At 46.1% G+C, this 26,283-nt stretch overlaps 1 protein-coding gene across 4 annotated transcripts; it reads left to right on the top strand.

Moving 5' to 3' along the window:
* Positions 1–519: 519 nt before the first annotated feature.
* CDK11A (cyclin dependent kinase 11A) lies at positions 520–26,283 on the top strand. Of its 4 annotated transcripts, none has more exons than XM_033156354.1 (20): positions 520–634; positions 2,501–2,628; positions 4,248–4,363; positions 5,234–5,358; positions 6,578–6,716; positions 9,457–9,593; positions 13,167–13,283; positions 14,154–14,249; positions 14,380–14,544; positions 15,319–15,384; positions 16,045–16,214; positions 17,685–17,775; positions 18,149–18,270; positions 19,552–19,657; positions 19,785–19,906; positions 20,668–20,775; positions 21,301–21,417; positions 22,754–22,902; positions 24,429–24,618; positions 26,085–26,283. In XM_033156354.1, the coding sequence occupies exons 2-20, from the start codon at positions 2,518–2,520 to the stop codon at positions 26,175–26,177; spliced, it is 2,340 nt and encodes a 779-aa protein (XP_033012245.1). In that variant the 5' UTR covers positions 520–634; positions 2,501–2,517; the 3' UTR covers positions 26,178–26,283. The 4 variants fall into 4 exon arrangements, with proteins under 4 accessions (XP_033012245.1, XP_033012244.1, XP_033012246.1 ...); XM_033156353.1 differs by having other exon boundaries at positions 16,039–16,214; XM_033156355.1 differs by lacking the exons at positions 6,578–6,716; positions 9,457–9,593 and having other exon boundaries at positions 16,039–16,214.

Below are 26,283 nucleotides of genomic sequence, written 5' to 3'. Positions count from 1 at the left end.
CTCTAGGAAAATTGAACGAGAGAGCAAAACACAAACTGTTGAGCTGCCAATAAGCATAGGATGGCATCCAACTTAAAAATGGGAACAAGCCATATATACACACAGAGATACAGAACCTCAATTTGAAATAGGCCTTTTTTCTGCCCAGCCATAATTACATGCAAATATACTATTTTATCCGTTGATTTTCGTGGGCAGTTCTCCCTTAATTCCGCAGCTGGGGGTTGGATTTTTTTTTTTTTTTAGTGAGGAGCCTTAAAAAAAACACCCTGGAAGTTAGGGAGCCTTTATAAGTCCACACTTTATGCATGTCTATATAAATTGTGCATTGATGTCCACAAGAAAACGCTTGATTTCCATCTTGGAGCTGGGAGGCTTAGTGGACCCAGAAGTACGTTACCCCTTCATAGGTCTATTCGAAAGTCTATGGGCTTCCGGCTGACGTTCTCCGAACGTCCACAAGCGGATGGGCCTCTCCCTTTAACTATCCCCGGGCTGGGATGGAAACTGTCTCCTTTCCGGTGACGTAACGGACCCGCGCCGGAAGAAATGCGTGCGCCACGCGCCGCGCTTCCGGCACTGCATCTCCGGCAAGTGGGTCGTGGAGGCGGTGGCGGTAGGGGCGACAGGGAAGGTAAGAGAGGGTCAAAGTGGGGAGGCTGCAGCTGCGGTGGGCCGCCTTCCCTTCCCCGCTCTCCCGGGGCCATGGGCCGGGTTTCAGAGGGGAGGGAAGCGGGGTTTCTTGTGGCGGGGAAGGTGGGCCGTGGTAGGGCGGCCTACCTTGCAGGGGTGGCGTGTTGTGGGGCTAGGCCTACTTTGCAGCGGGTGGTGGTGAGGCGTCCTCTCGACCTCTCCTTATTTTACTAGGATTTGGAGATGTTCTTCTTGGCCTTCTTCCCAAGACGCTCGGAATGGCGCGTGGTAACTTCCTTCTCTGTCCAATCCCAATTCATTCAAGTTCTGTTCACTTCAATCTAGTCCGGAGCCCCCATTAGGGCTCCTGGCTGAGCGGGTGTTTTATTTATCTACCGTTATTTATTTATTTATTTATTTAATTTATATACCGCCCCTTCGCCAAGGGTCACAGGGCGTTTTGCAATGTAAAAACACGAAAGGGCATAGCCACAATGACAAAACCAAACAATAACATCAACCCCAATTCGAGCTTTTGGTCTTCCTGGTCCTGCCCTGTGCCATCGCTACAAACACGATGCTGTATGGGGTTTGGGGTTTTTGTGTGTGTGTGTGCAAGACTGCAAAATTCAAAGGCTAGCTTGTGGACTGTGCGCTTTTTCTTTTAATAAACTTTTGATGGTGTGGTTTGTTCATGGTCGGTGCACCTGCTGAAATTCCTATCTCTAGTACAGCTGTGCAGGGGCCTTGCCTTCAGAATACTGTACCATTAGCAATTGTGCATTTGGAGCAAACTGCTTGTGGAGGCTGTTGCCCACCAGTTGATGATAAATGTGGAGGAAACAGCTTGTAGGAGTGGGAGCTGCGTGGAACTTTTGATGGTGTGGTTTGTTCATCGTCGCTGAACCTCCTGAAATTCCTAGCTCTAGCTGTGCAGGGGCGGGCCCTCTTGCTTCTGAACACTTTTAGTGATGGTGCATTTGGGGCAAAGTGCTTGTGGAGGCTGTTGCCCACCAGCAGATGATGTATGGGGAGGAAACAGCTTGAAGGAGTGGGAGCTGCGTGGATCACGTTCCAAAAGCCCCAGGTTTAAAGCTTTGTCCTTCCTACTATAACACATGTTGGAATCCTTTGCTCCTACAGATCTTGTTGAACTGCAACACCCATCATCCCTGGCCATTGGCTGTGTTTTCTAGGGCTGATGTGAGATGTAGTTCAGCAATGCCTGCAGGGCCAAAAGTTCCTGGTATACAAGTTTAAATAATTAGGTAGCAGGTGATGGGAGAAACCTGTCTCTTCTGAGAGGCTGGAGAGCTGTTCAAAGGAGACAGTAACTGAGATAGGAGAATCAGCTGAATGATATGCTCCAAGGCAGCTTTCTATGACCCTATTAATAAATGAATGCTGTAGTTACATTGTACTAGCAGCCCTTACTCAGCGTTGCTTGGGAATTATATATAAACAACCCAAAACCAGTACATTGCTGAAACCAGTCATTAAAATCAGTGCAGTTTTGAATGGTTCAGTCCACCATTTCAGTTCAAATGGCCTTGTACCCAAACATAGACAAAAACCTGCTCTTTGAGCTCATTCATAAGTTTTGTTGCAATATCTTAGGAAGTTTCCAAATGCATAGGCAGCAGACGAGCAACTTTCAGAAATATAGTAGATGTTTTTCATGATGCCGATCCAGCTAGCAAGCTGGCCTGTTTGTTTTGGGCTAATTATAGTTTCCAAGTGCTTTCCAGAGGCGGCTGCAGGCAGAGTACCTTAATGGTTGTTTTAATCTCGGTGTTATTAAAAAGTGGGCAGCCAGGTGCATGATAGGGTAGCAGGAGCCTTATTTGATGGTTGTCTTTTCTTTTAGTGCCTTTTTAAACACAAATGGGTGATGAAAAGGAATCTTGGAAAGTGAAAACGTTAGATGAAATTCTTCAGGAGAAGAAACGTCGCAAAGAGCAAGAGGAGAAAGCAGACATAAAGCGCCTCAAAAATGTAAGCTGCCCTTCTAGAGCCAGTGCCTATAAGGGGCATGAGTATGTCTTCTTTTCCCTCATTTTATTCCCCCCTCTCTAATTAGAACAAAGCTTCTTCTGAGGCTGCAGTCCTGTGCACACCTGCTTGAACTAACTGAGACTTGCTTCTATGTGCACACACATAGGATTGTGTGTCTGGTGAAAGTCCTTTGTGCCAGTCGAGTACCACTCTCATGCTGACATTGTGCAGTTTAGAAAACTACCCAAACTTTGCTCCCCCACCTCTAATTAAAGGGAAAGAGTTCTATAGCTTCTTATAACCTGCCCTGGGACCTGCTTGTGAAGGGCAGGTAATAACAGTGATCTCCTCTGGGGGGCGGCTCCTAAATATGATTTTGATTATTTTATGTTATTATTTAATTTATATACTGCCTAAAAAATTAAGAGCATCTCTAAACGGGGTACAGAAAACTGAAGCAACAACAGGCAACTTAAAATATTTCAAAAATAACAGTTACATATAAAAATGTTATATTGATATAAAATTACTAATCTATCTATACCTATATATCATTTCATTTTCCTCCTGACACACCCTCCGGGTTCTCACCCAGGGTCCAAACAAACACTCAGCTCACCCACAAAAGTATCATAACAAGAAGAGTTATTGCAAACAGCAGACATTGCCCTAGTCTCTTACTCTAGACTTGCTTTTTATGGGCAGGCCCAAGGGGGATGATACTTCCTCAGGCTGCCCGCAGCTGTGTCCCATTCAGCTTGCTTTCTCAAAACAATGTCCAGCATCAAAGAAGGTACTCAGCACTATCCTCCACAGCTCATTAAGGCAGCTGTGGGGGGGGGGGGCTTCACCTCATCCCAACCTTCTCAGGACATTAAAGACTGTTCTCGCACCATCAAAACACTTAACAAGAGTGAGTTGGGGGGGGGGTAACAGAGGCAGGAAGGGTGACCGTGTGAGATCACTAACTCCTTGATACATTTTTTTCTTCTGCATGCATTTCCCACATACAAACACAAGATATAAAAACAGTGTTCCGCCTAAACTGGCAAAATTATTGCAAAAGAACTTCCACATTCGCTTACCACCCCCTACGTCATACGCATTAGCTTGTTCACAAACATGCACATACAGCAGCCAATTAACACTTGCTTCCAGAAACAAAGTGAATTGGATTGGAGAGTTCAAAATAATTGTCCACAGCAGTTGCATGACACTACCCAGGTTTGAAATAAAAACCTATTGGATTATGGTGGCATCCTACTTATGCGCACTAGTCCCAGAGCTGAAAGAGTGCCTGCATGTTCTTCTTTCCCCACTATGCTTTGCTTCTACCTATTTGTCCAAACTTCCCTGGAATATTTGTATGAAACATTCCATCAAAAGACACGTCAAGCAGCATCCTGGGACACCCCCACCCCCCCGTTTGAAGTGAATATAGCACACAAATAGGTCAGGTTCCCCCTGTTTAAATGTCTGTGTTCTTTCCAATAGTACAACAAGCTCTCTGCCTCTGCTTTGACCGGGCAACAAAATTTTGTGGGGGTAAAACTACAAATAATCTTTCACTGTGCACAGTTTCTGAAAGCCAAAATGTGTGTTTCCCCCTATCGCCGTAGTCTGATGATCGGGACTCGAAGCGCGATTCCCTTGAAGAGGGAGAGCTGAGAGATCACCGCATGGAGATAACTATCCGGAATTCACCTTACAGGAGGGAAGACTCTATGGAAGACCGGTAAGAAAGCTGCTAGCACACACACACACACCGTTTTATTTACGCCTACCATACAATAGGAATGCGTATGGGGGTCTGGAACCCTTCCCGATGTTATTGGACTGCAAGTCTTATCATCCCTGAACACTAGGCCTGATGGAGGTTGGAGCCTAGCAATACCTGGAGGGCCACAGATTCCTTTTCCCTGCATCGAAAGAAGGCAGAGTTGTGATGGTGGTAGCTGGGGGCAATAAAGGCAAGGGATTGTCTAGCTCAGGGATGGGGAGCTTGTGACTCTTCCAGATGTTGGACTGCAACTCTCACCATCCCTGACCATTCTGGCTGGGACTGATGAGCATTAGCAACATTCTGAGACTTCTGATCTACAGAGATGTGGCCGTTATGATGGGCTGCACCTGAATTAGTAGGCTGGCAGGTTCTAGTTCCAACTTCACTTCGCAGCTGGCTTTGCTTCATTGGCAGTCTTCCCTCTCGTTGTCTTTGGGACCATCACCTCTGCCTCCCACAATTGCTGTACTCTTGCAGTGTGGTATACTTCATTTCTCATTTTTAAACAGCTGCGTTTTACTAAGCGCTGTGCACAGATTAAAAGTCTTTGCTCTGCAGCTTACATGAGGAAAACAAGGTGGGGAGGGTTAAAATAAGCGACCCTGGGCATGTAGTTTTAAAGTGACATAGTGATGAACAGCTTGAATAGAAGCGATTAAGGGGAGGGAAGAAGCCAATGAGCAGCTGGTTTCAGTTGCCACTGTCCCATCTCTCAGGCTGCTGTTGCCAGGTGGAGTGACTCCTGGTAAACAAATGAACTCTTGTTCTCCATACACACGATACTTTTCCCATTCTCCACCCCCCCATTGTTGTGGACTGCAGGGGAGAGGAGGACGACTCCCTGGCAATCAAACCCCCCCAGCAAATGTCACGGAAGGAGAGGGCACACCACAGAAAAGACGAGAAGAGGAAAGAGAAGCGCCGTCATCGCAGTCACTCGGCAGAAGGTACTCTGGTCCCTTCTTAGCATTTCCTCCTCAGTGTCTCCTAACCTCTGGTATCCTTGGAAGAGGGTTAGTCTCTGGAACCCATCAGGCAGCCTTATATATACGGCCACAAAGTTTAGTAGCCAGCAGGCTCCCCCCACCCCAGCCCACTCGGAGCACAGCTAGCTAACTGACAGTTTGAGATTCTGATCTGGCCTCAATAATTATTTTTGCTGGCCCTTTAAGAACTCAGCATTTTTTACTGGCGGTGGTAAGGGAAGTTCTTCAGCCATTGGCTCAATCGCTCATCAGGTGACCACTCCTACTTTTGACCACATCCCATTATGTTGGGCTAACCAATGAGCTGTAAACGGTGGACCTTCTCATCTTAGAGGCTAATAGCCTCTGTTTCCATCTCTGCCTTTCAGGGAGCATGGAAATGCAGAGGGTTCTTAACAGGGTGGTTTTAAAAAGCTGTGGCTTCTACTGAGCCATTCCTTTTCCCTCTGCATTTCCATGCAGGTTGTGGAGGAAGAGACTTTCCTTCCTGTGCAACTAGCCTGGGAACCATGCGGAGGGCCTGATGCGCTCTGTCCCTCCTCCCCCAGAGCACTCACTCCCCTGTATGGAATCCTTGGTTGCCTATGGCAAGCAGTTGAATATATGAGCTGGCCCTCCCCATGTCAGGTTGTCTGCTGAGACATCCCTAGCATACTTCAGGATGTAGGCTCAGTCCATGTGGGGCACTGGGTCTTTCAGGCCTCACCATTGCTGCATGTCGACTGAGAATGCACCTTGGCTCTATCAGTTGTCTGCTGGCTAATAGGCCACCTTGTACCTTCTGGTTGCTGGCATCCATGAGGCAAATGCTGGACCATGTGCATTTTAACCCATCAAGAAGCTTCTTATGTTCTCAGGTGAGAGCTTGGAGCCGAGGTAGCTTTTACCCTGTATCAGTAGAGTAATATTGTTAATAGTGCCAGGGAGAAGTTCCAACGTTTATGGAAGTCAGCTTTAATTTTAAAAAGCCTTTTAACCTGATGGCTAATCTTAGCCATGGTGGCTTGTTGTTGTTGTTTTTTGTTTTTAGCAGAGTGCCAAGAGAAATTATTCTTTCATAATCTGTGTTTCTCTCTCCTTCTCTTTTTCATCTGGTTCCTTTGCTCATTTTACGACTTCCGAATGCTGTTTGGGAGGGGGGGTAACGGTTTGGCCTTTTTTTTTGTATCTCTATTATTAGGGAAGCATGCTAGGGTGAAAGAGAAGGAGCGCGAGCATGAACGTAGGAAAAGGCACCGCGAAGAGCAGGATAAGGCCCGCCGTGAATGGGAGAGGCAGAAAAGGAGGGAATTGGCTAGGGAGCATTCCCGGAGAGAGAGGTAAATCTCCCCCTGGCCCTGGAGCCCAAAATCCAGCATTTCCTCCCCAGAACCAACTTCTTAGGGACATTATGCAATCAATCTTAACAGCTGTACATCTGCTCCTTTGATTCTATGCTTATGTCACCTGCCACTAAATAGCTGGGGGCCGTGATCACAATAACTGCAGAGATGCGGCAATTTGCTTAGCAGTGTAAATCTAGCACTTAGCTGGTTTAACCGTGTAAGCAAAGGTATGGGCTATTGGAATGTGGTATTATTTCCATGATGCCACATAGGCAGCAGTTCCAAAAAAAAAAGCTACAGACTGTGCTGTTGACTTAAGAATTTAGTTTCCTGGGACTCTGTCTTTTTTCTTGTAATGCAAACATAGGATCACTGTGATGAGTAGTTTTTTGTTTTTTTTAAGTGGGTGGACAATGCTTGGTAACATTGCAGAAACTAGAGATGCAGTGGAATAATGGTTTGATGCAGCTCCCAGTTGTTGACTTGGGGTCATGGAGAGCTCCCCAGAAAAGCTGAACTAGACCATGGTAGCAAACTTATTGATTTGGCTGAGAGCAAAATGCTCACTTCTATTTTTTGAGAATGCATTGGCTCTGCTGTATTACTGTAATGAATCAAAAAGAAGATGCAGGACCACTTAACAGGACATGGACAGAGCCTAATAGCCCCCTAGGCTCACACCCTCTCTCCTCCTCTGTGGCTGGAAGAATGAGTTTGAAAGCTTTCACGTCCACTTTTAGTTCAGCACAGTTATTCTTGTCATTTGAGCATGGAACTTTGGTTGACATTAACTGTGGTTGGTTTAAAAACAAGCCACCATCATACCATGGTTTCTGAAGCTGGCTTGTTGAAAGGAGTCATACTTAATGCAAACCACAGTTCCTCGTGTGGGTGGCATGGCAAGTTGCACTTAACCAAAAGCACAAGCTGACAGAGTCCTCCCAGCTGCATAGTGGGAGGAGAGCAGGGAGCTCGTAACCTCTTAGCTGCTGTGAGAGGGAGGTGAAAGGGTTGGGGGGCATGTTGGGGGTAACAACTAGGCTCCAAATCATAGTTTTGTGTGATATCTGAACATAGCTTTTAATTGATTGAGAGACCAAATAAGCTAAGGTCACACAAGTTTGGCCTTCTATATCAGGCATCAGAAGCTATGGTTTGGGCATCTGAGTGCGCCTGTTGAGCAATGGGTGGAGCTGGGGTTAAGAGTTGCTCCTTGTGCAGAAATCTAGCTAAAGAAAGACATTCTGCACCTACCACCCGTGGAGGAGTCCTGTAGCCCTATGGACACAATTGATATGTGAGCTTGGTGAGTAATGTACAGTAGTGATTTGAACCAACATTCAGAAAAACACCTCTAATATTAGGGATTTTACAACTTAAGAAATGGACCATGCATTTCACACAGCTTAATCCTGCATATCTGATTCACCCCAGTGGGCATCAGATAAGTACATAAGAACACAAAAGCTGTCTTAGCACCCGTTCAGACTATTTGCCTGTCTTGCCTAATATTGCCCACTTGGGTGGTGGGGAACCTTTGTCCCTCCAGCTGCTGTTGGACTCCAACTCCCATCAGCCCCTGCCAGCATGGCCAATGGACAGGGAAGATGTGAGTTGGAGTCTAGCAGCATCTAGGCAGAGAGCCTCCCCATTCCTGGTCTGCTATGACTGGCAGAGGATCTCCATGATCTTGGTCAAAGAGAGGTCCTTCCCACCCACTGCTACCTGCTGTTTAACTGGGAATACCTGGAATTGAACTGGGGACCTTCTGCATCTAAAGCAGGTCCTCTGCCACCAAGGTCTGTGATCCCTCCCCTACAAAATTCTACAGCGTGCAGGCCTCAAGTCTCCTACCAGCCCATAAAGCAATGTTACAATAGCTTCCCCTTAAGAGAGAACATTTGGGCACTAGATCAAGGGCATGGTTAAGAAATTGTGGGCTGTATCCAAGGTTCGGCCTGCTCCAAGCAGATCCATTGAAATCAGTCCACGTGGCTGACTTGTGCCCCTTAATTTCAGTGCGTCTGCTCTGAGTAGGGCTAATAATGGATTCAGCTATGTGTTACAGGGATGGAGAACATCTGGCCTCTTTTATCTTCCCCTTGGGACTCTTCCCCAGGCCACCACCTCTCCTTAAGTGTTTTTGTTTTTGCCTGGCCGGAATTTGCCCTTGAATTCTGATAATGCCTCTGGCTTTCCTGGAACAAGGATAAAAAGTGTAATGTAGAAACTCACTTGCTGAAGGAAGGTGAAAATCACACCTATTGCTCTGCCCGCTTTTGCCTCTGGCTCCTCCCGCCACAGGCATTTGGCCCGCAGAACGTTGCCGAGAACGGAATGCGGCCCTCAAAGGTTCCCCACTGCAGTTGTACTATGTTTGTGGTACTGTTGCCAGAACCATGAGCCAGAGGGGATGTTGGTAGTCACTGTCCTCCTAAGAGGGTTCTCTCTTGCGAATCTGAGGAGGATCGAAAGCAGGGTAGGTGGGTCGGCAGTCAATAAATATTTTAACATCCTGATTTGTGTTGGGGCTGACTTGGCTAAGCAAAACCTCTCTTGATAAGGGAGATTCGGCCTTTGTGCGAATGCCAGAAGCTACGCTCTCAAAATAAATATTGCCAATCTTTCTAGAGGGAATGCAGCGAAAGAGACCATATAATTCAAAATTGTTAATTAAAACAAACAAAAACCAATTTGATAAAATAACACGGGCGCCTGATGAAACCCTTCGTAGGGACCGCCTGGAGCAGCTTGAGCGGAAGAGGGAGCGAGAGAGGAAAATGAGAGAGCAGCAGAAAGAGCAGCGGGAGATCAAGGAACGGGAGAGGCGAGCGGAGGAGAGGCGTAAAGAACGGGAGGCCAGACGAGAGAGTAAGTAGCTCAGAGGTGGGGGCGGAACGGGGCGAGGGAAACCTTATTTCCTTGTGGGTACGGATCGTGTGTTTATTTCGTCTGTGACGTTTATGCCCTGAAAACCTTTGACACAGACATGCTCCTGGATGTAAGGCAAAGGAGGCTGTCTTACGCCGCATCAGATTCTTGGGACGTCAAGCTCAGTACTGCTTCTTAATTAACTTTCCATTAGCACCAGCTCTCCGGGGTTCCAGGAAACTCTACCTGGACACGATGGGGGAATCAAACCTGCGACCTTTTAATGCAAAATGGATGCTCTGCCGCTGAACAGCAGCCCTTCTCTAAAGACCTAGGAACATAGGAAGCTGTGTTCTCCTGAGTCAGACCATTGGTCCAGCTCGCTCAGTATTATCTACCCCACTGTTTCCCAAACTTTGGTCTCCAGTTGTTTTTGGACCTCAACTCCCATCCTCCCTATCCAGCAGGACCAGTGGGATGGGAATTGTAGTCCAAAAACAGCTGGAGACCCGAGTTTGGAAACCCTGGTCTACACTGACTGGCAGCAGCTCTCCAGGGTTTCAGGCGTGAATCTCTCCCAGCCCTACCTGGAGATGCTGGGGCGTTGAAACTGCTCTACCACCGAGCTACAATGTTTCCCCTAAAAATAAAAGCAGGGTTGCAGTCCTCATGTTTCTGAATAAAGAGCCAGTTTAAATAGGAGCATAGTAAGCTTCCTTGTACTTAGTGCATCTAATTCATTGTTTTCTGCACTGACTTGCAGGGGTCTCCAGGGTTTCAGGCGCAAGTCGTTTTTTCCAGCCTTGCCTTCAGAAACCAGGGGTTGGACCTGGGACCTTCTGTAAGCACAGCGTGTGCTCTAGCATAACATTGTGTTTTTGTCACAGGGCACAGAAGAGCCAGAAGGGCATGGGCTTTGGTTATGGCTGCTGAATTTCCGCTTTCCAGGAATCTCCACTTTCTCGTTTTAAAAGAAAAAGAGTTTATAGCCTTTGCTGCTGCCAGGATAGGCTTGGAAGTGTGTGGGCAGAACATGGGAGCTCAAGGCGTTGCCAAAAACAGCTTCACTGCGGTTGGATTCAGGAGCGCTGTGCTCTGTAGATGCTCCTGTGGTTATCGGAAGCAGGGGAGCAAAATAAACCCCAAGCATTGCTGCTCCTTTTTTGGTTATGCAGTGGCCTTGCGATAAGTAGAAGGTTTGCGGTGGTGGAGGTTCCTCTTCCTGGTGCTCAAACTACAGGGCATGCTTAACCTTTTTTGTTAGCCCCCCCCCCCCCCCCCGGTACTCTTTTTTATTTTGTAGAAAGCTTGGGGATGGGGAGTGATCAGCTAAAATTGAAGGGGGGGTAGGAATAGAGTGTTTGGATTGCATTAAGTCCTCCCCCACCCCCACAATAATTTGTATTTTTTTTAATCCTCCACATTTAAATTTCCAAATGTGTATTCAAAATATGTAAAACACTCCCAGCCCACCCCCAGTGTCATTTCCTGCTCAACATAAAGTTAGCTGGTGTATTGTTGCCGTGTCTCAGTGCTAGCTCCTGCTGTGATTTTGGGTGTGGCACATGGGGAAAACTGAGGTATTGGGGTCTAAATGGACCCTAGCAAGATGTGGACTCATATTTAGCAACCTAATAACAACTCTTAAGTTAATCTTTTTTATTATTATTAAAAAGCACCACATATTGTATATCTGCTATATATATTTTTGAAGGTTGTTCATTCGCTGTGCATTTGCATCACGTTTAAGATATCATAGCCAAATTTTTGCATGATGGTTCCTGAGATCAATGAGCAGGTTATTTTCCACGTTTGGCTACTCAAAATGGATGCCATTTTGAATCAAGATTGGGCACTGAACCTTTCAGAACCACTACTTTTAACCACTGATTTGAAAAATACCATGGGTTGTTTTTTTTTGCTCCTTAGAATCCTGAGAAACTCTTGAGTATGGGGCCGGTAGTGTGTATGTGTGTGCTTATCTGTCTGTGTATATATTTTATTGCAAATATAACTGAAAGAAAAAGGAAAGAAATGTCAGATCACATTAACAATCATGCATCAATCCTACTTTGAAAAACTACAAACAGGATTGATGATTGTATACGTTAAAATTGAGATAGGTAAGTAAGATCTCCAGGCTGTTGAGTAATGGGTGGTGGATGTTTATCCTTCCATCTGTGACATACAAGTCTTTGTCCCACCACCACCCTCTTAATCTTCTGGAAATACAGAGTTTGAGGAAAACGGGCAAGAGTAAGAGACCTGTGATTTGTGAGACCTCATAGGTCCCCAGGAAGTCACTATCCTCTTTTGTTTCCGAAGTACAGGTTGTCAGTGCCATTGACTATGTAGCAAAAATGGTGCTGTCTGTGCAGGAGAGGGAGGCATCTGCAGGCTAGGGAGAACCCCAAGGTTTGCAAGTGGATATATCTTCTTATATGTATAAAAATGTAAGTCTGTCATCACGCTGTCATCATAGCCACCAGTAGGCAACCATACCAACTCCAGCGTGACAACAGAATGGCAGGCAGGTGAATGAGCAAGCAGCATGGGCTGCAGGTGGCCTAGGAGAGCTGTTTCATGGGGGGAGCAGCTCTTTGGACAATGAAGACTGAGCATGCTTGGTGGACATGGAATGCTGACTGACCGGGGGTGGAAAACGGTATGTGAGATGAAATGGAGTGGCTGAAATGCTGAACAGCACCATTCCACATTTGCAACATGATGTTGCAAGTTCCACATAGGAAGCTGGCTTATACTGACTCAGATCATTGGTCCATCTAGCTCAGTATTGTCTGCACTGACTGGCAGTAGCTCTCCAGGATTTCAGAAAGGACCTCTCTCCCACCCCTAACCTGGAGGTGGTGGGGTTTGAACATGGCACCTTCTGCACTCAAAACAGGTGAAGTCCTGACCTTTGGGTTCACCTTTTTGTCTTGACCTCTGGCTTGTTTCACCCGGATTTGTTAGCAAGGAGCTTATCTAGGTAGCTGTCTTACACTGAGTTAGAACATTGGTTCATCTACCTCAGTATTGTGTACCCTAACTGGCAACAGCTCAAGGATTTCTGTCCATCTCTACCTGGAGATGCCAAGGATTAAACCTGGGATGTTCTGCGTGCAAAGCAAATATTCTGCCACTTAGCTACAGTTCATCCTTGTAGACTCTGGATACCTTCCCTGTCCAGCTATTTGCTGGTGTCTCCCTCCCCACATCAAGTCGTATATAGATTTCTGAAATAGTTGTTCCCTGCTATCATAAATAATTGATTCTTGGTACATATTTTTTAATGTTTAATTGGAGTCGTAAGGTTCTTCTGATTGATTTTTAAAGCCATGTCTTAGTCTGTCTGAACCTAATAGCACACCACTGAGGTGCATTTTCAAACTTAAGGAAGGTTGAACCTCATTTAAACGTTGCTCCTTATTCGAATGTGCCAGTGTAGTACCGGTAGGCGGGGAAGGAATTCTCATTTTGCTAGAGCTGCAAAGTATGTGTGAAGCAAATTGTCACGGCGTAAGAGATTTCGATCCAGCACTCACAAACATTTTTTTTTCTTGTGTTGACCAGTTTCAGCCCATCACAGGACAGTGAGAGAAGACTACAGCGAGAAAGTAAGGATCTGGAGCCGCAGCCCGCTACGACAACAGAGAGAAAAGCTTGAACAAGGAGAAATCCGAAAGCCAGGTAGCTTTCAAAAGACATAAACGTGTCTTCCATGTGCCAGGGAGGGATTGGAATCTATCAAGCTAGCCGAAAGTATATGGCATTTTAAAATTATTTCCAATTAGTTATTATCCACCCTTCAACCTAAAGTCCCAGGGTGGGTTACAAGAATTAAAACACATTAAAAATATTTTTGTTTTCAAAAAACGAACTTAACAATCATAAAAATAAGGTGGATCCCAAGAACATGCACCTCAAGTGTCCAAAGCCAGGGTAAAGAGGTGAGTGTTCAGCATCCTCTGGGAGCTGCATATTGAAGGGGCCAAACACACCTCTGTGGGCGAGCGATTTCTGCAACTTGGGGGCCATAGGAAAGTTTCCACTCCATGTATATCATTTGAGCTCAGTGATTCAGTTTACTTTTATTTAGTAAACTAAACACAAGGATGCCCTCTAAAAATTATCTGCTCTATAAATTATTTCCAAGTGTTTTCGTGTCGCTTAAAGTTAACAAACTGAAATGCTGCATTAATAATAATAATAATAATAATAATAATAATAATAATAATAATAATAATAAAATAAAAAGATACCGGTAGATCATCCTTCCAGGGCAACTCTGTGCATGTTGACTTGGTTGGCCAACTTGGTGGCAGACATTTTCTTTGCATTCTTCAGACCAGGGAGAGGGAGATGGAAGGGGAGATGTTGGCCCTCTGTTTGTTGCTGGGGCTGCTGGGAGTTGGAGTCCAACGGCTTTTGGATTTTTTAGATTTTTAAGGCAGGGAAAAAAACTGTGATATTGTACAAGTAGAATCCCTTAGTGCTTTTGAGAATTGGGATTTCTCAACCCTGTTCCCAATTTTTTAAATTAAAAATAAAAAAAAACAGTGAAAGAAGAAAAGCCAGAAGAGAGAGACCCCCTTTCTGATCTCCAGGACATCAGTGACAGCGAAAGAAAAACCAGCTCAGCTGAAACATCCTCAGGTAACCGCTGGGGTGTAAGACATTTAGGGGTTCTTTAATGAGCCAGTAGCAGTTATCTTGAGAGTTGAAGTTGGTTTGAGGGTTTGTTTGTTTGTTGCATTTTTTTCATCTTTGTGTTTGCTTTCTTCAGGGGAATCTGGATCCGGTTCGGAGGAGGAGGAAGAAGAGGAGGAGGAGGAAGAGGAGGAGGAGGAGGAGTCCAGCAGTGAAGAGTCAGAAGAAGAGGAAGAGGAGGAGGAAGAGGAGGAGGAGGAGACAGGAAGCAACTCTGAAGAAGTGACTGAGCAGTCAGCTGGTAAGTCTCTCTCTCTCTCTCTCACACACACACAAACACACACCAGGATTCCTGTTTCTACTGTGGTCTCTTTGAAAAAGTGAAACGTGTGTGCATGCACACACTTCCTGCCTCTCAGGGTTGGGGAAGCTGAGCAGAGGGGGTGGCACCCACAGCACTGGCTCAAAGACCCAGTTGTGCCTATGAGTCTAAAACCGTTGCCTACCCTACCCATGAAACCAGTCTTTTGCAGCCCTACCTAGAGATGCCATTGATTGAACCTGGGACCTTTTCCATGCTGTACATCTGCTGTATCACTCAGCCACGGTCCCATTTCAGTAGTGTGATTTCTTTTTAACCATTGCAACCAGAAGAAGGTCATAGTTCAGTGGCAGGGCCATCTGCTCTGCATGCGTAAGTCCCCAGGTTAAATCCCTGGCGTCCCCAGGCAGGGCTGGGAATGTTCCCTGTGTGAAACTATAAAGAGCCGCAGCAGGAACGTCCTTCATTGTACTTGACACCAGCCTCTACGCTACTGGAGCTGAGCTTCAAAAGAAACTTATGGAAGACTATGGTCCTTGAGATAAGTCAGGTTCTAAAGTTGTTAACGGTTTTGTAGGCTGATGCTGCCATCAGCTCTTAAAAGTGCCTAAAAGTTACAAAGCACCGTACAGTGATTAGAGGACCAGCAAGATGGCTCCCATCCCCTGCCTGCAGAGGTATGAAAGCAATCAAGTTCAATTTTCTTCCTAGCCTGTCTCATTCTTTCCCCCCCCCCTTTTTTTTGCCTTGCAGAAGAGGTGAGCGAAGACGAAATGAGCGAAGAAGAAGAGCGGGAGAACGGAGACCACCTCCCAGTAGGTAAGAAAACAAATGGCGAAATGCGGCTCTATGTAATCTCTCTCTCTCTCTCTCTCTCTCTCTCTCCTTGTGCTTGTTGCATGACCTTGGTGATCCTCTGATGGTTTGGAGTCATCTCCTAAAAATACGGTTTGCGTACGTTTTTTATTTAACCCTGGCTTCAGGCTGAAAAAATAGTTCTGCACCCCTGAACTGGAGCTTCCTCCTCTCTGACAAATACAAATATCCAGCAGCCGCTGAACATAGATCCTGGCCTGATTTGGCTGCAGGTTCTTGAAGGGCAAAAGGGGAGAAGCTTTGTTCATAATTTGACTTGTGGACCTTGCTGTACATAATTTGACTTGTGGACCTTGCTGCCGCAAGACATGGTTAAAAGGTGGATTCAGGAAGGATAGGTCTATCGAATAGCCATGGGAACCGTGTCTAATCTTAGTTCTACCTGCTATGAGTAACTTAGGTTCATTGATTTCAGTGGGTCTGCAAGTTAGATACAATCCATGATAGTGAAATGGAGCCTCCACACTCGGAGGCAGTTTGTCTCCGAGCACCGGAGGCAAGAGCAGGATGTTTCCTTCACACCCTCCTTTGGAACATCAGGGGGAGAGGATCCCCAAACATCCGCTTCCTGCCACGATTTGATTCTTATGTTTGAAGTTGCAGAGTCGAGGTTTGACCGGGATTCCGTGGGAAGCGAAGGAGAGGAAGAAGACGCTGGCGAGGGGACCCCGCAATCCAACACGATGACAGAGGGCGATTACCTTCCTGACTCACCTGTGTCATCACCTGTGGAGCTGAAGCAAGAGTTGCCTAAGTATCTGCCCGCCCTTCAGGTTAGGGGCCGCCATATATCTCTGGCCTTCCTGGGGAGGGGCCAGGCCAAGCCAGTGGTGTCTTTTGCTGACCTCCGAATGAACAGAGACTCCATGTACCCACCTGTCACAATGCCCTACTGGGATTGGGCGATCTAAGAGTCTGGCCTGCTGGGTGGAATCGAAAAATGCAGCCGTTCTGCTCCTTCCCAGGCCCTGCTGCCACTTTGCTACCCAGGTCTAAGCCGTGGTTCTTCTTAACATTACTTCCAAACCTGGGCTCATGGTTTGTCTTGCTCCAGACAAGCCACAGGCAAGGTTTGTTCTTGGTTTGCTGTGTGTGGTTTGTCTGGGAAAGAAGCAGTATAAGCCTGGTTCAGATGCAACCCTAAGCAAAACCATAGCTTCGCTCTGGGTACAGCAGCAGCAGCAGCAGGACCAGAGGGGAGGAGAACAACACTCACATTGTTTGCTAAGTATCTGCATACTTGCTCATTCACACTAAACCATGGTTTGGCTTGCCATTGGATGCAAACTGGGTCTGTGAGAGCCTCAAAACAATACTCCACGCCACAAACATAAAGAGACCCAAACATATCCACATACAGGTGAAACTCGAAAAATTAGAATGTCGTGGAAAGGTTCATTTCTTTCAGTAATTCAACTTAAACGGTGAAACTAATATATGAGATAGACTCATGACATGCAAAGTGAGATATGTCAAGCCTTTGTTTGTTATAATTGTGATGATTATGGCATACAGCTGATGAGAGCACCAAATTAACAATTTCAACTTTGGGGTTTTCATCAGCTGTACGCCATAATCATCACAATTATGACAAACAAAGGGTTGACATATATCTCGCTTTGCATGTCATGAGTCTATCTCATATATTAAACTCCAGTAGCTAATGAAAATAATTGCTTACATAAATGGACTTTTCCACAATATTCTAATTTTTCAAGTTTCACCTGTAGGTTGTATATTATAATAATACACATTAACATGACAAAATCCCACATGGCCAAAAAAAACCACCCATCCCATCCTGCGACTATGTATCACATGTAACTAACTTGTTTCAATTATGAGTCTTTCTCAAGCTCCTGCATACTCCTGCTATCAAATATTATTTCTAGTGTCTTATTTCCTTGGAGTTGGGAGGTTTTTTTAAATCAGATTCCAGCACAAACCAGAGATGAGCACAACTCCACTCAGGATAGTTGTATGATAGATAGCTCTGGCTCTTACACTGTGCTTTGAATAGAGCTTGAATTGGCTCTCTCCGCACCTCCCATTTCTTTTTTTAAAGTTTCTAGTCCCTATGAATGTGAAAAATAGGATTGGAATCACGGGACCTAAGAAGGACTGTCTTGTGGCACTGTGTAATTCCTTGCCCCTGCACCTGACTTCTAGAAGCAGAGTAATTTGAAAATGCAACTTTTATTCTCTCTCTCTCTCTCTCTCTCTCTCTCTCTCTCTCTCTCTAGGGTTGTCGTAGCGTTGAGGAATTTCAGTGTCTAAACCGGATCGAGGAGGGAACGTACGGGGTGGTGTACAGAGCAAAAGACAAAAAAACAGGTTTGTTGTTTCTTCAGCAATGGCACCGCTTAGAGCAGAGGTCAGCAAACCATTTCAGCAGGGGGCCGGTCCACTGTCCCTCAGACCTTTTGGGGGGGGGCAGACTATATGGGGGGGGGGAGAACGAATTCCTATGCCCCACAAATAATCCAGAGATGCATTTTAAATAAAAGGACACATTCTACTCATGTAAAAACATGCTGATTCCTGGACCACCCACAGGCTGGATTTAGAAGGCGATTGGGCCGGATCCGGCCCCCGGGCCTTAGTTTGCCTACCCATGGCTTAGAGACTATAGTAACGAAGCAATGCATAAATGGTCAAAATAAGTAGATAAGGTAATTCTAATACTAATAATAATAATACTTTCCAGATGAGATTGTGGCGCTGAAGCGGCTGAAGATGGAGAAGGAGAAAGAAGGTTTCCCCATTACTTCTCTAAGGGAGATCAACACCATCTTGAAAGCCCAGCACCCAAATATCGTCACTGTTAGGGTAAGGCCACCAGCACTTGATCGCTTGTTGACGTGTTAGCTGGGCGCCTTGGAATTGTCCAGGGTTATATTCTGTGTCTTTCCCTTGTTCCAACAAAGCTGCAGCATACATACCATCCTTGCGTGGAAGCCTATATATGTAGCTCCGTATCACTTAAGCCCCCTTCCCCCCCCCACACACACACACAAGGCAAGGGGACATTGCCTTTTATGAAAATGTAAGAACAGGGTGATGGATCAGGCCACTGGCACCTCTAGTACAGCATCCTGTTCTCACAGTAGCCAGCTAGATGCCTGAATGGGAAGCTTCCAAGCAGAGGCTGGATAGATGGCCCATTGGCGTGAGCCAGCAAGGTGCTTCTTGTGTTGTTTATTTAGCACTACATAGTTGGGATACAAGCCTGATTTGTTTTTGAGACCTGAAAGAAAAGCAGGGCCTGAGCACGTGAGCACTTTCCCGCTTCCTGTGGCTTCCAGCAACCTGGTATCCAGAAATATTACTGCCTCCAGCCATGGAGGCGGAGCATAAGCCAATATGGCTAGTAGCCATTTTTAGCACTTTCCTCCCTGAATTTGGCAGTGAATACCATAGTATTTACTAGGCGCTGTGTGAAGAAGTACTTCCTTTTATCTGTGCTGAATCTTCCAAAATTCAGCTTCACTGGATAAGTTCTAGAAAGGAAGAAAAACATTTCTGTATAGCCTATCTCTAACCTTGTTTTTTTAAGCACTTGGCTGCAGAGGCATCGCTAGGGCATTTAAAGCATGGTCCCGATTCCTCTCCTAAGTGTCCTAAGTGTTTCTGGGTAGGTAATGAATTCGGGAGATAAGTAGTGGAAGGGAGGGATAGGGAGAAATATTATTTCAAAGTGACCTTATATAGAGGTCATTTGAAGGGTATTGAATGGGAGAAATTGAACTGGGTTTATTTGGAGCAGGATACATTGGGAAATTTGGGAGTAATCTGGGGTGAGGAGCAAATTTATTCAGGGTGGTTCGGATGGGAAACTAGTTGGTTGGCCTCCAGTGATTAAAAAGAGTCCACACCTGTTACATATTACATGTTAGTATATGCTAACATGTATCTGTGTGCTGATGCCCCAGATCTTCCCAAGTATCTGGTTATGTCTCGGCTTGTAGTCATAGTCTGCAAGGAATCGCATACACTTGAGTGAGATGTAAGTAAGTGCAAAGAAGGAAGGAAGAAAATTATTAATTAAACCCTGCAGTCATCCTATCTGTGGCCTTTAGGATCACTGGTGCGTCTCATTTTGGTTTCCAGGAAATTGTCGTTGGCAGCAACATGGACAAGATATATATTGTAATGAATTACGTGGAGCACGATCTCAAGAGCCTCATGGAAACGATGAAACAGCCGTTCTTGCCAGGTATGTGGCGTTTCTCAAATTCTAAACACACTTGAAATAAACTGAAGCTTAGCAGGGTGACAAAGAGACGAGTGGGACTTGGCTTCTTTCGCCACCCTCTTAGGACCTCTGCTGTTGTTTATTTCAGGGGAAGTAAAAACCTTGATGATTCAACTGTTGCGAGGTGTCAAGCATCTTCACGATAACTGGATTCTTCATCGAGACTTGAAAACCTCCAACCTGCTATTGAGCCACGCTGGCATCTTAAAAGTAAGAGCCAACTTTCTGAAGCTGTTGCCAACAGTCAGATGTGTTCGTGGCAGGCTCTGTGCAGAGTACATTTTGACCCACCCAGGGTTGTTGTTTCCCCCCCCCCCAAATGCAACGTAAAATGATATGTTATTTATTGCATTTATATATTAAGCTGTATACCTTTCCTTTCTATAAAACATTCAAGGTGATTGTCCAAAGCTGCGAGAGAACCCAACCACCACCAGTGGGGTCTGGCTTCATTTGGTGACACGGCAGAATTTTAGAGTTGATAGGGTATTTAGAGGTTTATCCAGCGCACTCCCTGCTCCTAATACATATCTTGCCACTACACATTCCTGGCAATAGGTCATCCAGCCTCTACTTAAACAACCCCCTCCTTCAAAGAGCTGGCAAAATAGAGGCCTCTGGTATTTCAGCAGGAAGAGCATTTCACAATACAGTGGTACCTCGGGTTACAGACACTTCAGGTTACAGGCTCTGCTAAGTGTAAAAGCCCCCCTCTCTATTACTAGACTGAGTGAGTGGACTTGCCAGGATGCGATCTTTATGAGATCCTGTTCCCAGACAGTTTGAGGGCTTTAAAGGCTTAGAAACGAGTGGGTTACTCAAACAGAAGCCAGGACAGTGATACAAAAAGCTTGTGGCTTTCTAAGGGCATCAAGCTGACTGCTGCCGAAAACCATATACCGGCCTAGAATTTAGCTTGTGGTCCCATTTGTCCAGGCAGCTCTTACACTATTCCATTTCTTTCTCACCAGGTTGGAGACTTCGGGCTGGCCCGAGAGTACGGATCACCTCTGAAGCCGTATACCCCCGTCGTGGTGACATTGTGGTACAGGGCGCCTGAGCTGCTACTTGGAGCCAAGGTTTGTGACTTGTAGCCTTTCCTGCCTGGGAGTTTCCAAAGGCAGCTATCTTTCATCGTTCCCCTTTTAGCATTTATCGTGGCCGAATGTACCGTGCAGCTGACGAACGGCACTCGCTTCATTGGTTTTCCTTATTAAGTTGAGTGACCTCAAAGTTTTATAAACCTCTATAATAGATGGCCCCTTGGCCATCTTTTCCCTGTATTTTAAAACAAAGCACAGATCTGGGATGTTTGCATCTACCTTCCCTCAAGATGATGATCCCACCCATATATTGGGGGTGGGGGGAGAATAAGACAAGGAAATGGACGCTGCTCAACTCAAGTGCCAAATGATAACCTGCCAGTGATTTACCTTTTAAAGCTCACCCACTCAGCAGCACAGTTTCGGAATCGCTGCCTTGTTCCAGAAATCTTTACATGCCTGCATGCCACACCATACTGATCTGCCTTGACCAAAGCAACCGTGCTTGGCGGCCCACAAAATTAAGCAACAAACTTAATTTCTTATACTCCTGCCTTCCAGGAATATTCCACAGCCATCGACATGTGGTCCGTGGGTTGCATATTCGGAGAGCTGTTAACCCAGAAGCCGTTGTTTCCAGGGAAGTCGGAGATTGACCAAATTAACAAAGTTTTCAAGGTATGCCCTTAAACCATCACACAAACACACACACACTGCCCCTCTCATCATATATTTGTGTAATGCCAAACAAAAGCAAAACAGGTGCTAGCTTTCTCTTTTCTGCAGCAAAGGCCCCCTAAAGAGATGTTGTTAATTCCCTGTTTTTCACTTGATGATATTCCGGCCCCCAGTGGGTTGAAAAATAAGATGCTTGCTTTGCAATCCAATGTGCTTCCTTTGTTGCTAAGCAACTAGCTTGACAGGCTATCAGTGTCTTGCTCTCCACCTGACATGGACTGGATGGCACAGACATGCATTTAGTGACTCACTAGGGAGCTGTAGGCAACTAGAAATTCCTTGTGGGCGAGCGAACCCTTCAAGTGGGCCCCCCTCCCCCCCTTTGTTCCTGTGCTAACTGCAGAAGAAGGAAACTATTTTCTGGGCGGCTTCCAACAGAACGTTAAAATACAATTATCTATTAAACATTAAAAGCTTCCCTAAACAGGGCTGCTTTCAGGTGTCTTCTAAAAGTCTGGTAGTTGTTTTTCTCTTTGACATCTGGTGGGAGGGTGTTCCGCAGGGCGGGCGCCACTACTGAGAAGGCCCTCTGCCTGGTTCCCTGTAACTTGGCTTCTCGCAGCGAGGGAACCGCCAGAAGGCCCTCAGAGCTGGACCTCAGTGTCTGGGCAAAACGATGGGGGTGGAGACGCTCCTTTCAGGTATACTGGACCGAGGCCGTTTAGGGCTTTAAAGGTCTGCACCAACACTCTGAATTGTGCTTGGAAACGTACTGGGAGCCAATGGAAATGCAGTGAGTCTTGTATTATTATTTTTTACTAGCTGAGCAGTGGCTTTTGGTACCCCATGCTAGATACTTTTAGGGTGTAAGGCAAGGAGCCCTAACAGTATTGTAGGGCTGGAGCCAATGACAACTCACTTGAGTTTTGTCCTCGCCCTCCCTTCCTGCTGAGTTCTACAAAGGCCATACTGACGAGGAAGAGGAGGAGGAAACAGACAGACCATGCTTTCCTCTGCACTGGTTATATGTTTTAAGGTAGGGGCTGGCTGAGGTCAGATTGGCTTTTCAGTAATAGAAGCCCAAGTCACTAACAACAGATGCATACCAAAAGTTCCAAACAATTTATCGCCCAAATCAGATGATACTTCATGGTTTTTCAAAACTTCTGTTCCCATTTTGTCTATGATCCTTATTCCATTTTCTTGATATCCACTATTTTTGCCCACAGACGATCCTCCGTAGTATCATACTGACTGGGGCAAGGGGAGAAGGGGGGGTTGAGCCATTTGAAGCCGGCTTCCTTACATGGTTTTTCATAATTATTCTTTCTGGAAGGATCTGGGAACCCCCAGTGAGAAAATCTGGCCTGGGTATAACGAGCTGCCGGCAGTGAAAAAGATGACGTTCACGGAATATCCTTACAACAACCTCCGCAAGCGGTTTGGGGCACTCCTCTCAGACCAGGGATTTGATCTCATGAATAAGTAAGTCCATAAGAATATCTAAAACGTAAGATGAGCCCTGCTGGATCGGACCAAAGACCCATCTAGTCCAGCATCCTGTTCTCACAGTGGCCAGTCCAGTACAGGAGCAGGTAGAGCATAGCTGTCATGACTAGCCGTCCTCCATCAAATCCACTTTTAAAGAGGAGAGAACTGTGAATTAGAGCATTAGAAGAGCCCTTTTGGATCAGGCCCATCCGGTCCACTTTCCCCACTTGTAATTCCCAGCAGCTGGTATTCAGCTCCCTCCAAGAGTAAACTGCTTTGAGGTTTTATTACAATCATACTGTGAAATACAGTGGTTACATACGCTTCAGGTTACATACTCCGCTAACCCAGAAATAACGCTTCAGGTTAAGAACTTTGTTTCAGGATAAGAACAGAAATTGTGCTCTGGTGGCGCAGCAGCAACGGGAGGACCCATTAGCTAAAGTGGTGCTTCAGGTTAAGAACAGTTTCAGGTTAAGAACGGACCTCCAGAACAAATTAAGTTCTTAACCCGAGGTACCACTGCTATAGTATATAATTTGGAAAGTTGTTTGTCTTTCTGTTCTCTTCATTCAGACACTCCTGAAGTTATTGCCACCCAGTTTGGCGTGATGGTTCCTGAGATGTAGGAGTGGGTTTCAATTTCTGTTCAGATACTATTGGACACCATCCTGAGTCAAGATGGTGGACTGAACCTTTTCAAACTGAACCAGTTTGGCACAATGGTCCCTGAGATGAAGGGTTGGGTTTTGATCTATCTATGTTTGGATACCATTGGGTGCCATGTTGAATCAAGGTGGCGGGCTGACTGATTTTAACCAAATTTGGCAGACCACCAGCAAATCGCATTATATCCGTTAATGAATCTCAGTGCGGTTTCGTTGTTTATTAGAATTCCTGAGCAATGCTGCGTACTTTCTGCTAGTTAATGAATAAATAAATAAATAGGCAGCACAGAGAGAACACAGTGATCATGGCTAGTAGCCATTGATAATAACATTATCCTCTATGAATAGCACCACATTCAAGAGGCAGATGGAGCCCAGCATTTCAGGGAAAATTGAGCCGCTTGGGTAAGGTTCTGACCCTAACCTACCCGACTTTGAGGCACATTGTGATCGCTTCACACACACACACACACACACACAGAGAGAGAGAGGCCATGGCATAGCAATTCTTCCCGGTGGGGAGTGAAGTGGTGTATGAAATTGTGCTAAGTGAACAATTTGCAAAAAAAATCTTCTTTGGCGGCATCCGACTTCATGCTCACCCACGTTTTTCTGCCCGAAGCTGCCTGCTGCTTTTTTCCAGCACAGTGAGCAAATCATCAGAAGTTCTGGGCTCCAGCTTTGTTTTGTTTCTAAAAGGGCCTTTCAGTGAGCTCCCTCCCAGGTAAAATAGTGGCAGCTTGGCATTTCAGGGTGGCTGTGGCTTGTACTTGCCGACTCCAGCTCACCTCTTCTTTTGAAATCCATCTTCTTTGTCCTCCCCATCAGCTCATTGTGCTAACCCTTTTCCAGGTTCCTTACCTACTACCCGGGCAGAAGGATCACTGCTGAAGACGGCTTGAAGCATGAATATTTCCAGGAGACACCGCTGCCTATCGAGCCATCCATGTTTCCGACGTGGCCAGCAAAAAGTGAACAGCAGCGAGTGAAACGTGGGACGAGTCCACGGCCGCCAGAGGGGGGCTTAGGATACAGTCAGCTGGTAAGTTTCCTTGTAGTCTGCGAAGCTCTGTGTAAAAATTCACCATCCTAAAAAGGCCTCTGTTTTAAAAGAGAACAAGTTTCTGGACCTCATTGAAATTTTCAAAACAGGAAAACCCAAGGTGGGAGATGGTGCTCTTTCAGTCTATAATGCTTCCAACATAACTCCCCCTTTATCTGTATGTTATGTCATTATGTTCTCATTCTTTGCCCAAGATGAAGTAATCAGGTAAAGAAGCTCTGGGTGTGCTTGGTTTCTGAACAGCCCTTTTGTTTTTAAAAAGGAGGAAGTCACCGGGGGGGGGCAGTTTTGAACGCTTGTCTTGCGTCCTTCCAAGCAAGAGCAGATCCAGATGCTCCTAAGCCAGGAAGGAGAGGTGGAACACAGCTTTCCTGGAACCAACTTCCCCCTCTTCAAAATCTCCATGTGCCACCTCTTTCTACAAATTATGCAGACCATCTTTGCCCCAATCTGATGCCCTCCAGATATTTGGACTTACAGCAGGACCAGTGGCCAGGCATGATGGGACTTATACTTCCAACAACAGCTGGAGACCCAAGTTCGAGAAATACTGGTCTACACTGACAGCAGCGCTCAGGGGGTTCAGGCATGGGACATTCCTTGCCCTACCAGGAGATGCCAGCTGGGATTGAACCAGGGACCTTCTGCATACAGGGTAGATTCTCTGCCACTGAGCTATTGACCTTCTCCAGCAGCGCTGTAACGGAAAGAAGGTTCTGTTACATAGCTCAGTGACAGAGCACTCCGCTTGGCATATAGAAAAACCCATTTCAACCAGTCCTAAGGATCAGAGATAGCAAGCCGCCTCCTTCATCTCTCCTTCAGAGGTGGCTGGCAGCAGTTAAAAAATCACTGCTAAGCCCGCCACTAGTGCTCATATTGCAACCACTATCCCATCTATCTAGTTTCCCCCACCCCACCCCAGTCACAGACAGTGGCTGTATTTGGCGCAGGCCTGAACTGCCAGCAGGTGGCGCCGTTGCTTTGTGGCAGGCTATAAGAATATATGTGAGAGAGAGCCCTTTTGGATCAGACCAAAAGGCCTCTCTAGTCCAGCATCTTCTTCCTCACCATGGCCTGTGGGAAGCCCACAAGCAGGGCCTGAGAACAGTTGCCCTTTTTCCACTGTTGTCTCCCACAGACTGGTACACAGTTGAAAACCTGTGCCTATAACCATCGCAGCTTGCTAGCTGTTGCTTGAGCTCCCCTCTTCGATTCATAAGCCTCATTCCCTTCTCGGGTCATCTTAAACTGGCAGCTATCGGTGCATCTCTTGGGAGTGAGATCCATAAGTTAACCATGCACTGCGTGACAAAGTCCTTCCTCTTGTCTGCCTTGAAATATCCCACCATTCAAAGGCCAGACATTCCTAGAATCTCCTTATCTGCAGTCGACTGTTGACTAGTGAAACATCTCAAGTTCGCATATCCGTTTTGTCATTCTAGGGTGACGACGACCTGAAGGACACCGGCTTCCATCTTACGACCACAAACCAAGGGGCATCAGCCGCAGGACCAGGCTTCAGTTTGAAGTTCTAAAGCGTAAGGCGAAGCAGTGCAGGAAGGAGATGGGGAGAAGCCAGAGGAGAAGCGAACACTTTGCTTTTCTGCTCAAGCCGTTGGCAAGTGCGTTAACAGGCACTCG

The sequence above is a fragment of the Lacerta agilis genome, chromosome 8 (assembly GCF_009819535.1).
Source record: "Lacerta agilis isolate rLacAgi1 chromosome 8, rLacAgi1.pri, whole genome shotgun sequence".
NCBI lineage: Eukaryota > Metazoa > Chordata > Lepidosauria > Squamata > Lacertidae > Lacerta > Lacerta agilis.
The sequence above is the reverse complement of the archived record's forward strand: the minus strand, read 5'-3'. Positions and strand labels throughout refer to the sequence as shown.